Here is a 13,258-nt window from a genome sequence, read left to right as displayed (position 1 = left end):
CATTAACAAACTTTTCTTGAAGTTTGCTATGCCTAAAAAACTTTTCTGCGATTCCCACACAGCTTCTGTTGAGCTGCACATACCGTGTTTTTCCATCACTAATGATTCACACTGAACCATTAATCTTTCGCATGCTTATCCTTTTTTGGGCTAGAACAGCTGGCAGCATTATATACTTGAGTTTATTAACCATGACAGCCACGCATCTGTCGCCTCCTTCCCAGCAGCTTCTCATCTTCAGCAGCAAGCTGATGGAGTGAAGACATCAGAGCCGAAAGGGACAGACAGCCAACCCAAGACGGAGCACCCCTCGCAGGAGCAAAAGTTCTCATCGGTGAGACAAACTGCCTGGCATCTTTTATTCGGTGACGCTCAGATGATTTCATTCCACGTTTTACAAAGTCACTTGAAAGAATGGATAACTGTTGAAGTTATTTTTTTGAGTAGGAATGCCATGAGTACATCCTTGCGTGCCAGTTTTACATTGGATTGACTAAACAGCAGCAGCCATGCTAGTGGCTCTGTGAGGCAGCAGTACTTTGAGCTAAATGTCACCATGCAATCATCCTCACAGTGACAATGCTTACCAATGCTAACATGCTGGTGTTTAGCAGGTATAATCATCTTAGTTTAGTGTGTTACCATGCCAAGTGTTTGCTTTTGGCCCATAGCCCACCATTGAGTTTCAGTATTGGCCCTCCAGGAGAAAATGTTTGGCAACCCAATAGGATACACCTTTTGTGGATGAAATATCTTGGTACTATTTCAGTCTTGACCAAAGTGGCAGACTAACAGACAGACATGGCATTGCCTAAACAGTTGCCTAATGAACATTTGCTGTGATGTTGTGTTGCTGCAGGTCTCGTGTTGTCGTATTTTTTGATATTAAGTGTGTCACCATCTCTCAATGTCTGTTTGCAGAATTGTTAGCCGCACTCCTGTGATCACTACATCAACTTCTATTTTGAGGTGAGACATAATGCTACTCAATGACTTTATGACTGTTAAGATTTTTTTCCTCACTTGTCTACTTCCTTCTCAGATTTTAACACCACATTCATCTGTTTCTCCTTTGTGTCAATTGCATTTCTTCTCAGCATTCCCATAAGAGGCATCTTTTGCCAAAATTAAGTCAAGGGCATATGAACCCCACCCCCGATGCAGAAGAGGAGCAGAGTTAGAAGTCAGATAAAGGGACTGATAAAGAGCCAGATTTGTATGTTTAGCGTGGATCTGCTGCCTGCCGTGACAGACACCTAGCTCCATGTCCCTACCTACTGCCCTCATTCTAGCTCCATGTGGTCCCCTTTGAATGCTCAAGGCAAAGGAAATAAAACCCCCACATCAATGCAGCAATGCAGTCACTACTGACTGTCATCTGTCAGCTGGCTAAGTCTGGCTACCTGCTCATTCTTCAGGCCAGTATCCTTTGAAACCTGATTCTTACTGTAAACGCTTATATGTTGTGTGTCCTCTTTGAAAAATCAGGATTTGAACACGGTTTAATTTTATGACTTTGAGAGAAATGAAAGGAATGGAGACCGATCAAACAACGGCTGTTTCTTTTAACTTGTGAAGCAGTGGGTTGCACTAGAGAGGAAAATGTATTTTTAATGTCAACCTCACATCCCACTGTGACCTTGTACATGGGTTAAACTTTGATGTACTAGGTGTGTGTGTGCGTGTGTGTGGCTGTGTGTGGCTGTCTGTCGGGCCACTTTTTGTGTTTCATTCATGATCTATTCTTCTTCTGAATATTCTGCAGTGGATATTTGTCGTGTTTTACGACAGTTTTGGTAAATGTGTCCTGTTTTTGATGGAGAGTATGTTTGTGATGTAGTTATTAATAGCATGAGTAACCTTCGTACTGGGTGTGCGAAAGGTGAGATATACCACAGAAAACGCATCTGCAGTTTTTAAATTCAAAATTTAACATTTTAACAGTAGACTCTGGATGCTACATAATTAGAGTAAAATGACAGCACTGTGCATCCTCAGTCCACACTTTAAAGGACTGCTGTTCAGACCTTTGTCTCCAAATACACTTTCTCACACACTACTTGTTGATTTGATGTCCGTGTAAGAGTGTGTGCGTATACAACAGTACTGTGCATGGTGTAAATCTGCTTGGCAAAAACTTCTCCTCTGTACACTGGTGCCATGCTTGACATAGCGGTGTTGTCCCTGTGATTTGTGTTTTATTGAAAACCAGCCAACATCTCCAGATGCAGCGCACATTGCTAATAGGGAGCCAAATGCCAGTTTCCTACTTTATTTGTAAAGTGTAATATATGTATGTGATCCAAGCACTACATTTTCAGTTATTTTGAAATGCTGACATTTTGAAGAAGCTGATTTGTTGCTGAATAGGAATTACACTGTGACTAGTCTTGACGTTGCCTTTCTAATGATTGTGTCGAGTGAGCTACATTGAAGGAGACACTGCGCTGCCAGCTGGCAACTGAATGTAAAACTAGGCAAATATGTATTTATATGTGCATATCTGCTCCACTGAATGGTGATACTGTGGTGACTTCTGACAATAGTACATTTGAGTCTGAAACAACTCACCTCTCCTGGAGGAAGGAACTGATGCAGTCTGAGACTGAAGCAGACATGACATTTATTGTCTATAGTGATTAAAGGACAGCACTGACAGTTTGTGAAAGCAGAAAAGATGTAAGACACTGGACCAAAATGCAAAACAGCCAATATACTGTATTCATCAAGCTGTTTACAGCTGAACAAGACAACATTTTGCATTTGACTACAGCAACATGGAATAGAAAAAAATATATATAAGGAGAGATTTTCTGTAATGATTACACATTTGCATATTAGTCTTTTGAACTGATTTATGAAAAGATATGATTTAAAATGATTTTCTTCTGGACTTTGGAGATGCTTGAGTAGCTGAAGTACGCCCTCTTGTGGCTCTAAGTTATTACAGCACATAACTACGTGGTACTGTTCATATAACTGTGCTTGCACTGTACGCCAACAGCCAGTCCAAACCAAAACAAGATTAGGGGTGAATCTTCTATGTACTCGATTCAAATGATTGTATTTCTGTTCTTGTCAACAGTCTGCTTTAGCCCTTGTTCAAAAGATTTGTTTGTAAATATTGCTTTTCACCCATTTTGTAAATAAAACCAACAAAAATGTTTAATAAAGACGAAGATAATTAAACCGGATCACACCCCTGGGGTAATTCTTCCCACACAAATGTTGATGATTAATGTGAAAGTACTTTCATATTAAAATGAAGCATACATTATTTGGAAAAACAGCAGCATGTATTCCAGAGTGCTTGATAAAAAAAAATTAAGTGTTTCGTGTTTGTAAGACATGGAGATAATGTGAAGCTTTACAAAGAAAAACATCTCTCCCAACCTGAAGCTAACCCAGGGTGATTTCTTGCCCCTCTAAGTGGTCTCCGCCCACTGTCGAGCTTTCACTCACATCTCCAGGTTCCACCACTTAAAAGCAAAAGGTTCCCTGCGTACATTGGAACCACAGTGCACCTCTCCCAGCAGTTTGTGGTAAGAGGCGAAGTCGTCGATGAACGTGCAGCTGAGTCCCAGACCCTCCATCAGGGAGCACATCTCTGCCTCCAAGGCACAGCGCCCATTCACCCTGGGGCCAAAGGGCTTAGGGATGCCGAGGTTATTCCCCAAGACAATCATGTTCACCTAAAAACAGATGTGACAGGTCATGAGACTCACAGTAGTGCGATTGATGAACGGTTCAGTGAATCTTAAATTGGAAAAATGAAGAGGCAGCTAAGTATATCTGAGCACACCATGTCAGGGTAGTAAGCCACCGCTCTGTTATCTTCCTCCTCTAACTTGAAGAGGATTGGCAGGTCGATGATGTCCTCATCGTCCAGGCCCAACTCTCTCTTCAGTACATCCCTGTTCCAGTCGATGCAGCTCTGGGAGTCAGCAGACGACAAGAAAGATATCATCCATTCCACATTCTGTTCAACAGCTTTAAAACTGAACTTTACTCATTACATTTTGTAACTTTGGTCTGTCTGTTATTAGTGTAGCAATTCTCAGAAGTGCTTGACACAAAACAAATTACTATGTACCATATATTACTAAAGTATGTACCATATGTTACTAAACAATGTACCATATGTCATAAAACAGTACTCAGATTATTTTGGTCTGGGCTTCTTGTGCTGCAAATAAAAAGCACGCTCTGTCGCATACCTAAAAAGTCTAAAAAAAAAAAACGAAGCACAGAGGAATGTAGTCTCCATTTACAAACATTTTGGACATGAAACTTGTAGTGTGTCACTCCTGAGTGTATGCAAGAGCAACTCATTGTGAAGCAGACATGCTAAAGCACAGAGTGTGAGAAACTGTTTGCAACTTGTTAATGACAGAAGACAAATGGCCAAGCGGCGGCACACATGACTAAGATGAGCTATGCTAAATGTCAGCTGGGGTGGTGCAAGGCACAGCAGCATTGTACTCTAGAGCTGTAGAAACATGTTGTCTTAAGTGAGGAATCCTTTTCCTTTTTTTTTCATGCCTTGGCTGGACACCTGGAAAACGCTGCTGTCTAAACACACAGTGCCAACTGTTAAGTATTAATAGTCTGGACTTGTTTTTCATGTTTTAATTTGTAATGAAGCCAAATCCTAATACCAAAGCAAATTCAACCTTAACCGCCTTAATTCAACACCTTTTGGATGAACTGAAACACAGACAGTGTGCCAGGCCTTACTGACCAATCTCAGTGTCCCTGCTCACTAAAGCTCTTGTGAATGAATGGGAGCAAATCCCTGCAGCAAGGTCCCAAAATCCTGTGAAAAGCCTTCACACAGAGTGGAAGCTGTCCACATACCTTTGGCTATGCAGTGCACATTACAGATTATCCCCAGCACAAGTCAGTTTGCCAGTGTCTGTATGGATTGTCTCACACTGAAGAAGTCTTATCATCCCACTTGAGTCTAAACTTCCTCTCCCACTCACCTGCACGTAGCTATTTTCATCTCGGAGACCGTCATCATTAAGTATCTCATCCACTGTTATTGGTTCTTCATCTCTCACATCTTTTTGGAAGCGTTTCACAGAGAGAGGGTTAGGAATTATATTAGGAGTTTGTAGATTACAGCAGATTTTCCACAGATAATTTTGTTAAAGACAGGCCCACCCTCAAACAGTTTGGCTTGTCCGTGTCCACTGCTCTGTAAGCCCCTGAATAGTTTGTAGCCTGCGTCCGGGCTGGCCAGCAGCAGTCGGAAGCCCTGTGCACAGAAACACAAGAGACAAAGACAACACTGGCTGTCTATTATTCTGAGAGCTTAGACAATCCCACAATGTTAGTAACAACATGTCAGTAACAACCTGTAACGACTAATGGCTTCCTGTCTTATTTGATATTTCAGTTCAGCAGTCAGAGTGGTTTCAGTTTAGAAAGGAATATTTACCTTTCTATCCGGTGCTGGAACAAAAGTCATGAATTCATCTATGTGGCCAACATAGAGCCAGTCAGAAAACAAGGCAACCGGCTCCTGGACCTTCTGAGCCCACAGGAAGTCCTGAACTACTTTGGTCATGTTGCGTCCTTTAGTTGCACTTAAACAAAGAGAGAGAGAGATCCAAGTAAAAATCTTCTGCCACATGTTCTGTTTATGTGCTGCCCTATCAGTGAACTTCTGCTCTGGGTCTGCTGGAAACTCACGTAGGGAAGGCCACTCCAATGAGGATTCTGCCCAGGGGGTAGTTTCTTCCATTCACAGTGACGGGTGGACTAACCTCCAGATTACCGAATGAGTCCAGACTGCTGACATCTTTTCTCTGAGCCACCCTCGTCACATAGCCAAAGTCAGGGCCCTGAGGACATGAAGGTGGTTACAGATCCCCTTCCAGATATGTTTGAGACAAGAACAGACATGAATTTCATCTACTGGTCTCCCTTGCTGTTTGAAAAATAGTTTCAAACTTATTACTAAATAAGTGTCCTGCTTGCACATTCATGCCTTTAACACAGATTTAAGGTGAGCTTAAAAAAAACTCCCACCTTCAGCAGATGAATATGAAAACGCCCTTCCTGTGTCAGACTCTGCACATACAACACTCTGCACAGCGAGGCTCAAACGTCCAAGTGAAATAAGCAAAAGGGGAGACTTTACGAAAAGAGGCCAAATCATGCCACTATCAGGACCTTAACAATACCCTCAAAAGCATTTTGTATCTCCAAATACTTAATTTCAAGAGAAATTTGACTCCATCTTACCAGCAGTTCACTATATGGAAAGTCATCAAGCTTTCCATCTCGAGGGGAATCCAGAACAACAGGAAACTGGTGATGAGGTGAGTCGATGTAGCCAAACTCCAGCTCATCCTGAAAAATAGATCAGCTGCTTATATTTCTGCTATCCTTATATTTCAGTTGTTTTCTAGGTTTATTATATTTAATAACAATGTATTTTTTACAATTAAATTGTCAGTTGTTGTCTTTACTGTGTCAATATTTTCTTTTCTTGCTTTTCTTTCTCACAATGTGTTTGATGTAAAATCCACTGATAAGGCTTCTCTTATCACATTCTTCCCTTTTGCGGTTTGTAACTTTTCAAAGAACCACAAGTGGCTTCTTTTTTTTCAAAAAGTTTTTTAATGTCTCTTTCCCTGTAATACTGTCTTCTGCTTTAGTAATAATGTGTTGGTGATGAATCCGCTGACTCTGTTACTGTAGCTGTGGGTTACTGACTTGTCTTATTCTCTGACCACTGAATTTCTTAAAAAAACAAGCTGATGCTACTCTGCCACTGAAACCTGTTAAGAACTTCCCCATTAAGTACAGAACTGAATGAGGCGCAAACAACAATTTATGCTTTTGACAGGCAAAGCTGACATCCAAATGAAAGCGTGACACATTTAGTTCACTAACCTGCATCCAGCGATCTCCTCTGTTCAAATACTCATGGCAAATCTTGAGCTTGCAGCCACTCTTTGAGACGAGGTTCTTCATTCCTTTAAGGAACTGGTAGTTATCAGATGTGCTAAGAAGGTGACCGCAGAAAGAGAGGAAGTTTCACAAGGTAGCATTATGCAAATGTCTTGCAATTCCAAAACACCAATTCATCAGGATTTTTATGTCTACGTCTGTCCAGCATCGTTATCCAAATTCATTGCAGTAAAACAAAACAAAAAAAACATCTTTAAAAGAATAACAAATATAATCAAAAAAAGAGGAAGCTTAGGGACATGGATGTTCCTGAGAATCATCTTTCAGCCGTCTGCTCTTACCTGCAGACAAACACCTCTACAGGCTTGAGGGTGTTGGGTGTCATGATCCAAGGAGCCACTCTGAACACGACCTTGTCTGTGAAAATGGGCGTCTCAGGGATGCCCTGTCAAAATGTGATGTCATGTATTTAATGTATGACCTAATATTTGTTTTTTGCTAAACAAATTCACTTCAATTCACAAAATGTTCCAAGCTGAGTAATGTTCCTGTAGAACATGATTTCTTTGACCTTGGGGATTTAAAAACTAGTTTGACAGAATCCATCTATTTGCTTTGTTGGGAGTTGACCTTGAGTTACGATATTTAGTCAAACTAACTGTTTTATATATTATATTCTAGGTTTGTTTTGGCAATAAGAAGTTAAGCAGTTTAAAACAATTTATAGCACTAAAAAAATGATAAAACAACTCGATGGTATGAACAAAAAGTGTAAAAATGTTGCAGATCTTACTGCAGAGATGGGCTCCAGCAGGCTGAGGTTGATGCTGATGAGTCCATTGAAGTCTTTGTCAGGAAACCTGAGGCCCTCCACGTAAAAGTTCATCTCTGCCACACCTCCCAGGTAAGGCACTTCTTGGGACAAGACCTCATTGCTCAGAACCAGTGGATAGTTCTTCACAAAGTAGTGATAGAAGAGTTTCTCTGCTGAAGTAAGAACAACATAAACAAGGTACAAATACTGAGGCGTTTGACTGGAAAAAACATCAGCAAAAAAAAAACAAAAACAAAAACAGATAACATGACACACAGCTCCTTAACTGGCCAGCTGAATTACATCCACATTACATCATCTGTTTTGGGCCTTTCACACCACTCGTCTTTACTCACGCAGGCTGTTATTCACTTCAGAGGATCTGGTCCTGAAGACTCGAACACTCTCTGCGTCACCCTGAGAGATGTGCATGGTGAGCTTGTAGCCCTTTGGCAGCTTGGCAGGGCCTCTGGTCCGCAGCACCATGACAGACATGTCCTTCAGATCTGTGCATCCACAAAAAGTCATGTTAACGTTGTTCATGTGCATCATTCAGTCCTAGATTTTAAAGCATGCATGTAGCAGATGCACAATATTAATGTGCTTGAATACCCTTTATAAAACATTTAGATCTACAGCTGTCAATGTTGGTTAATATTCATGATAACTTCAGGGAAGTAGAAGGCAAGACAAGGCAAGCAGGCTGTTTTCTAAGAAATTTCAACTCTACAGGTTTGGCTGCAACACAGGCTGTTAAGAGGCCACTTTATCAACCCACATTCCACAGCTGCACAAAGGTCTCTATGTTTGTAGTTTTAGCAAACTGATTTGCCATATCTCCTCTTTAATCCACTGACTTTGCAAAAAGCAAACATGAAATGCAGGCAACAGTTTTGAAAAAGCTAATGGCACAGAGAGAAGACAGAGAGTGAAAAGAGAGAAATCATTAGTGAGGCGGTGAACTATTTCACCTGACACTTTGGAGACATAGTCCTGCTCATTGTCTGGTTTCTTCCTGTAGGTGCGCTCACAGTCACAGTTGACCAGTAGGATGGCTCCGTGCCCATTAGGACTCCATTTCCAGGAAGCCTAACAAGTTTTCAACAAACTTGACCTGAGTGAATATGATTCACAGTTTGCTGGAAAATGATGTAAAACACTTTGTGGAACAGTGTGTTGTGCAACATCATCATTTTCAACTCAAAAACTGCATATAGAATCAAAGAAAAATCATGGGAAGGTATTGCCTCTGATCAAAAATCAGGTAAGCAAACTAAATGAAGCAAAAAGTGCAGTGACATGACGAGACAGAAATTGAAATACAGCTTGTTCAGGCAAATGCGGAGACACGGTTTTATACGCAGTTACAATTCAAAATAATTAATATGCAGTGCTGAGTTTATTCCCTAAATAGAAGCCCAATTTGATTGTTACACTTGGCATGTTATTGTTTATCAGGAAGTGAAAAGAGGAGAAAATATCTCCATCGTTAGGTGTCAGACTTCTGAGCTGCCACCTAAACCGAGATATGGGAGCTCACCTTATTAGGGTTGTTTCTCTCCACAACACCGTCTCTGTCAGCATCCACATCCAGAGAGATCTCTGCATGACAGACACATTTTGTTTATCACAGAGTGCCTTTGCATGGCCAAAATATTCCACATAGTGCTTCATACCATAGTGCAGTGACTGTTCTCAAAGGACGGTGTATATAAATGATGCTGATATCCAAATTTAAATGGTTGTTAGACAAGTTCAAACATTAAACAAATAATTGGTTATTATAATTGTTTCTGCTTAAGTAAAATGCTTTTTGAAATTATGCTTATTAACTTACCAACAGCTGTCAGGTACAAGCGTGCTTTCCCCAGTAAGTCATTGTTTTCTCCATAGTACCAAACAGACAGCTTACAAAACAAAAGCATACATCATTTAAATGTACAAGATGACATCTTCTTAAAGTCTAAAAGAAGCATGACTGAAAATTATTATGAGATGTACTGTACATTAAAGAAAACAAGGAAAAGGTACAACTCCTGAAGGAGGGTGAGTTTGACTGATATATTTCTAGTCAAACTCTAAATCATAAAAATCCTCCAGTGACTGTAAAAATTTCAGCTTAAAAGTCACATGAGTTATGGTGTAGTGGTTTGTTTTCAGTAGCTGAAATGCAAATATTTTATCTTTTTCATCAAAAATTCGCACACACTGTTCCATGGAAATTGCAAAACGCTCTAAGCAAAAATAAATATATAAAAAAAATATACATGTCTGTGTTTTGTTATCTATAAATGGCTCAAATCCTGGTATGGCTTACAACAGGTTAATGCACATGTGTTCTATTTTACCTTGCTATCGTTTTCAAACTGACTGGCATGGCTCATGTTGATGAGTAGTACTGAGTTTCCTTTGAGAGGGATGGGAGATAAGTGGGACGTTTCCTTGGGCGCTGGGCTGATGCTGTACTGAACACTGGCAGTGCACTTCACGGAAAAGAACCTGGTGCTGGGAGGTGCACTCCTGCAGCAAACAACATATTTTGATGCAGGTCAGGGCTTGTTTACACAACACATACTGTACAAAACACATATTACAGATGTGATTAAAATTAGTGATTAAAATTCCACTTCCTCATGTGCACAGATTGAACTGAGAAAGACTTCCAGTGAAAAGGAATCAGCAACTCTGTCCTCTTGCTTAACTGGAACCTGAAGCTTTTTGTGGTATGAGTTACAGGTGAGGACACGCCCATATTGTTCCTATGGACCAAGAGACACCTGATAGTCTCACTCTTCTTGATGCTGTCACTTTATCGCAGGTTTTCCGTGTGTTTAGAAATATGCACCAGACAGTCAGCTGAACTTTGACGAGCATTAAAGGATGAGTCAACACAGGTCAATACTTTGTAAAGTCTGTCTGAATACACAGCACTAACATGTACATTGCTGCCATTGTTCCACACCGGCAGTGAAGGGATCCCTTCCTGGTGTGACTCAAATGCAATTGAAAAGTACAAAGTACAAAAGTACAAAATTCACTCTCGATGTATCTGTAGTCTGAGTGTGTCAAGAAAAAATCCTCAAACGTGACAGCCAGAATGGTCAAAAGGGATAATTACAGGCGTCATTCTTCTTCTTCTTCTTCTTCCTCGTCAGTAACTCTCTCAGCAATGAATATTGCTTTAAGATGGACTGGATGGAAAAAAAGTGCTTCTTTTATTTAGGATTTGATAACAGGCCCCCATCACATAAAAAGCCCTCTAGAGTGAGCGTTCAGTCAGATAATATCACACTTTCATTTACGGATATTCCAAAAACCCTTCAGAACAACTGGGCATCCAGGCTGTGTGCCAGTCCCACTCCGCCCAATCTAACCTCACTCTGTCGTGATGCGTAGGCTGGCATTTGGCATAAAGTATAGCCTACAATTCTTTGGGACAACAAAGTATCTCCTGTTGGACAGCAACAACAGAGGATTGTTGATCCTTTCCACTGTACAAAACAAAAGATCATCAGGGCAGCCATCACCAGGATCTGCATACAAATGACATTCAAACCCACAGCTCTGACGATGTGGGTTAACAAAAGGCAGTTTATTAGATTATAAACTTCTAGGACTTATTACAGGACAGCCGTATTGGACTGCATTAGTTAAATAAATTAAAAATAAATGAAACTGAGTTAAGGGCAGTTTTCGTTCATATAATTCTTTGGTTTATATTTCAGTCACAGTTTAAAGCATATTTCATTGCACACAACATAAACATAAACACGGGATCTTTTCCCCCCCAAATACGTCAAATCTAAACTTTTAGCTCTGGATGCTAATTGCTGAACTTGTGTCTCTTGACTACTACACATCATTATAATAAAAATAGGGAATGACATACACTCTCTATTTAACCACTTAACCTCAGTAACCTAACAGCAGGTAAGGTAATAGAATAATAGAACAGAGAATTTCCAGAACAACAAAACAAAACGTTTACTAAGAAAAAAAAAGCATGATATACTTCTTGTAAGCAAACTTCTTCCAACACACACCCAGTCCAGATGAATGGATGGGTGTGTGTGTGCGTGTAAATGTCAACAGGTTGAAGAAGAGCCTACCTGTTCAGGTTAACATTAAGCTCCGACCCAACCACGCATAAAACGGTTGTAGTCTTGTCATAATCTAGTCTGAGAGTCCGGGGGTGAATCATGGCTGCAGTCCTCAGGCCGGCAGTGAGAGAAGCAGTCGCACTGATACTGACAGTGAATGCACCACGATAGCTCCGTTTCTCCGTTACCAGGAAGCGAAGAAGACACAGATGAATGTAGAACGCCGCAGGCTATTATGAAGGCTGCAGGTAGGCTACTGGGCTATTGGAGATTTAAGCCTCGGTGTTCACTGATTGGTCAGGTTGGCCAGCTAACACCCCCCCCCCAAAAAAAATAATAAAACAACAAACACACACATACACGCGCGTGCGCTCTCCCTCTGTTTACTCACCCCCTCTTTTAAGCTCACATCATTTAAAAGGCAGTTTGTACACTTAATAACATAGATTAATAATATATAATTCAACGGCCTCAGTAATAATACTGCGTGCTTTGTAAAAGTTTATCCGCAGTAATGAGTCAAACAGGATGTAGTTTTTGCCTATGCCTACTTGCGCAAATAGTCTATTTGCAAGACTACAAGCAGATGAAAGTACGTTTAGACAAAGAGCTTGATGCAACATACAGCCTATTGTTCAGGGTTTCCGTTCAGAGTCTGTCCAGTGGACCGATGGCTGTTCAGCTTACCTGTTCAGGTTTGCCTCCAAAGAGGTGCCAAGAACATGGAGAATACTGTGCGCCTTCTCTGGGTCCAGACGACATGTTCGGCGATACTCAGAGCTTTCTCTTGCCCTCTTGAGTAGGACAGCAGGTATGTTGGTTTGGGAAACTTGCTGAAACATAGTTGGTTCTAGTCTGCCTTTGGGCCCATACAGCCGTAATCTGCTCGTCTACAACTGGAATGTGAGTCCTTTTAGTAATTTGACACAGGAAAGGCAAACCCCTCCCTTTAAAGGTACGTAATTGCAGTTAATTTGGTAACAAATGGGCTTTTGGGATTGTATCAGTGAACAGGTCGTTCTGCAGCACAGCGCCCCCTAGTATGTAAAGGAAAATGACGCACAAGTGCATTTGCCCACCGCCAGCTTCTTCATAAGATTGTATTTCTTAGATGATTGACCAGCTGTACTTGTACACACTAGCGGGTAGTTTCATTTATAACACAGAGAAGAAGATGGCATGAATAAAGAGCCTGAAGTAGCCTGTAAATAGGCTATAACCCAAATTTGTGTTAATTTCGCCCCGTTTCATTTACAAATCTAATCTTACCTCTTAGCAATTTTAATTGTTTGCTTTACCCCCTTTCATTGTATTTTATCAGGGTGCATATCATTCTATTTCATTTTCTGTACTTTATTTGAAAAGTTGTAACAGTTGTTGTTTTGCATGGTGTTGTAGGCTACTAAAAATACTAGCCTTA

The 13,258-nt window shown here is 40.7% G+C and overlaps 2 protein-coding genes across 29 annotated transcripts in view; one reads left to right on the top strand and one right to left on the bottom strand.

Moving 5' to 3' along the window:
• The window catches only part of rap1gapb (RAP1 GTPase activating protein b), an 86,907-nt gene extending 84,444 nt beyond the window's left edge, over positions 1-2,463 (top strand). For 24 of the 25 annotated variants that reach the window (XM_046382952.1, XM_046382990.1, XM_046382984.1 and 21 more), the window contains 3 exons: positions 225-334; positions 922-969; positions 1,098-2,463. In XM_046382952.1, the coding sequence (XP_046238908.1) occupies positions 225-334; positions 922-930 (119 nt within the window). In that variant the 3' untranslated portion in view covers positions 931-969; positions 1,098-2,463. The remainder of the gene's footprint in view (positions 1-224; positions 335-921; positions 970-1,097) is intronic. The other variant, XM_046382946.1, reaches the window with a different exon arrangement.
• Positions 2,464-2,600: 137 nt separating this feature from the next.
• padi2 (peptidyl arginine deiminase, type II) lies at positions 2,601-12,792 on the bottom strand. 4 transcript variants are annotated; one of them, XM_046383010.1, is made up of 16 exons: positions 12,526-12,792; positions 10,087-10,258; positions 9,576-9,645; positions 9,279-9,340; positions 8,710-8,827; positions 8,095-8,244; positions 7,718-7,908; positions 7,266-7,369; positions 6,907-7,018; positions 6,253-6,360; positions 5,698-5,849; positions 5,444-5,591; positions 5,167-5,260; positions 4,986-5,065; positions 3,803-3,934; positions 2,601-3,692 (listed from the first exon to the last, which is right to left on the bottom strand). In XM_046383010.1, exons 1-16 carry the CDS (start codon positions 12,678-12,680, stop codon positions 3,459-3,461), a joined length of 2,082 nt encoding a protein of 693 aa, XP_046238966.1. In that variant the 5' UTR covers positions 12,681-12,792; the 3' UTR covers positions 2,601-3,458. The 4 variants fall into 4 exon arrangements, with proteins under 4 accessions (XP_046238966.1, XP_046238965.1, XP_046238968.1 ...); XM_046383009.1 differs by having other exon boundaries at positions 7,718-7,911; positions 12,526-12,790; XM_046383012.1 differs by lacking the exon at positions 12,526-12,792 and adding an exon at positions 11,848-12,095.
• Positions 12,793-13,258: the final 466 nt, after the last annotated feature.

The sequence above is a fragment of the Scatophagus argus genome, chromosome 3 (assembly GCF_020382885.2).
Source record: "Scatophagus argus isolate fScaArg1 chromosome 3, fScaArg1.pri, whole genome shotgun sequence".
NCBI classification, from domain to species: domain Eukaryota; kingdom Metazoa; phylum Chordata; class Actinopteri; family Scatophagidae; genus Scatophagus; species Scatophagus argus.
The sequence above is the reverse complement of the archived record's forward strand: the minus strand, read 5'-3'. Positions and strand labels throughout refer to the sequence as shown.

What these genes read in the sequence shown, in the direction of transcription:
- padi2 (XM_046383009.1), bottom strand. Translation starts at nt 12,680, where the DNA reads ATGTTTCAGCAAGTTTCCCAAACCAACATACCTGCTGTCCTACTCAAG. An exon ending in TTCCATATAGTGAACTGCTG is followed by an intron (nt 5,850 to 6,252) that starts GTAAGATGGAGT and finishes TCATGTCCTCAG; the next exon opens with GGCCCTGACTTTGGCTATGT. An exon ending in ATGAAAATAGCTACGTGCAG is followed by an intron (nt 3,935 to 4,985) that starts GTGAGTGGGAGA and finishes GCTGACTCCCAG; the next exon opens with AGCTGCATCGACTGGAACAG.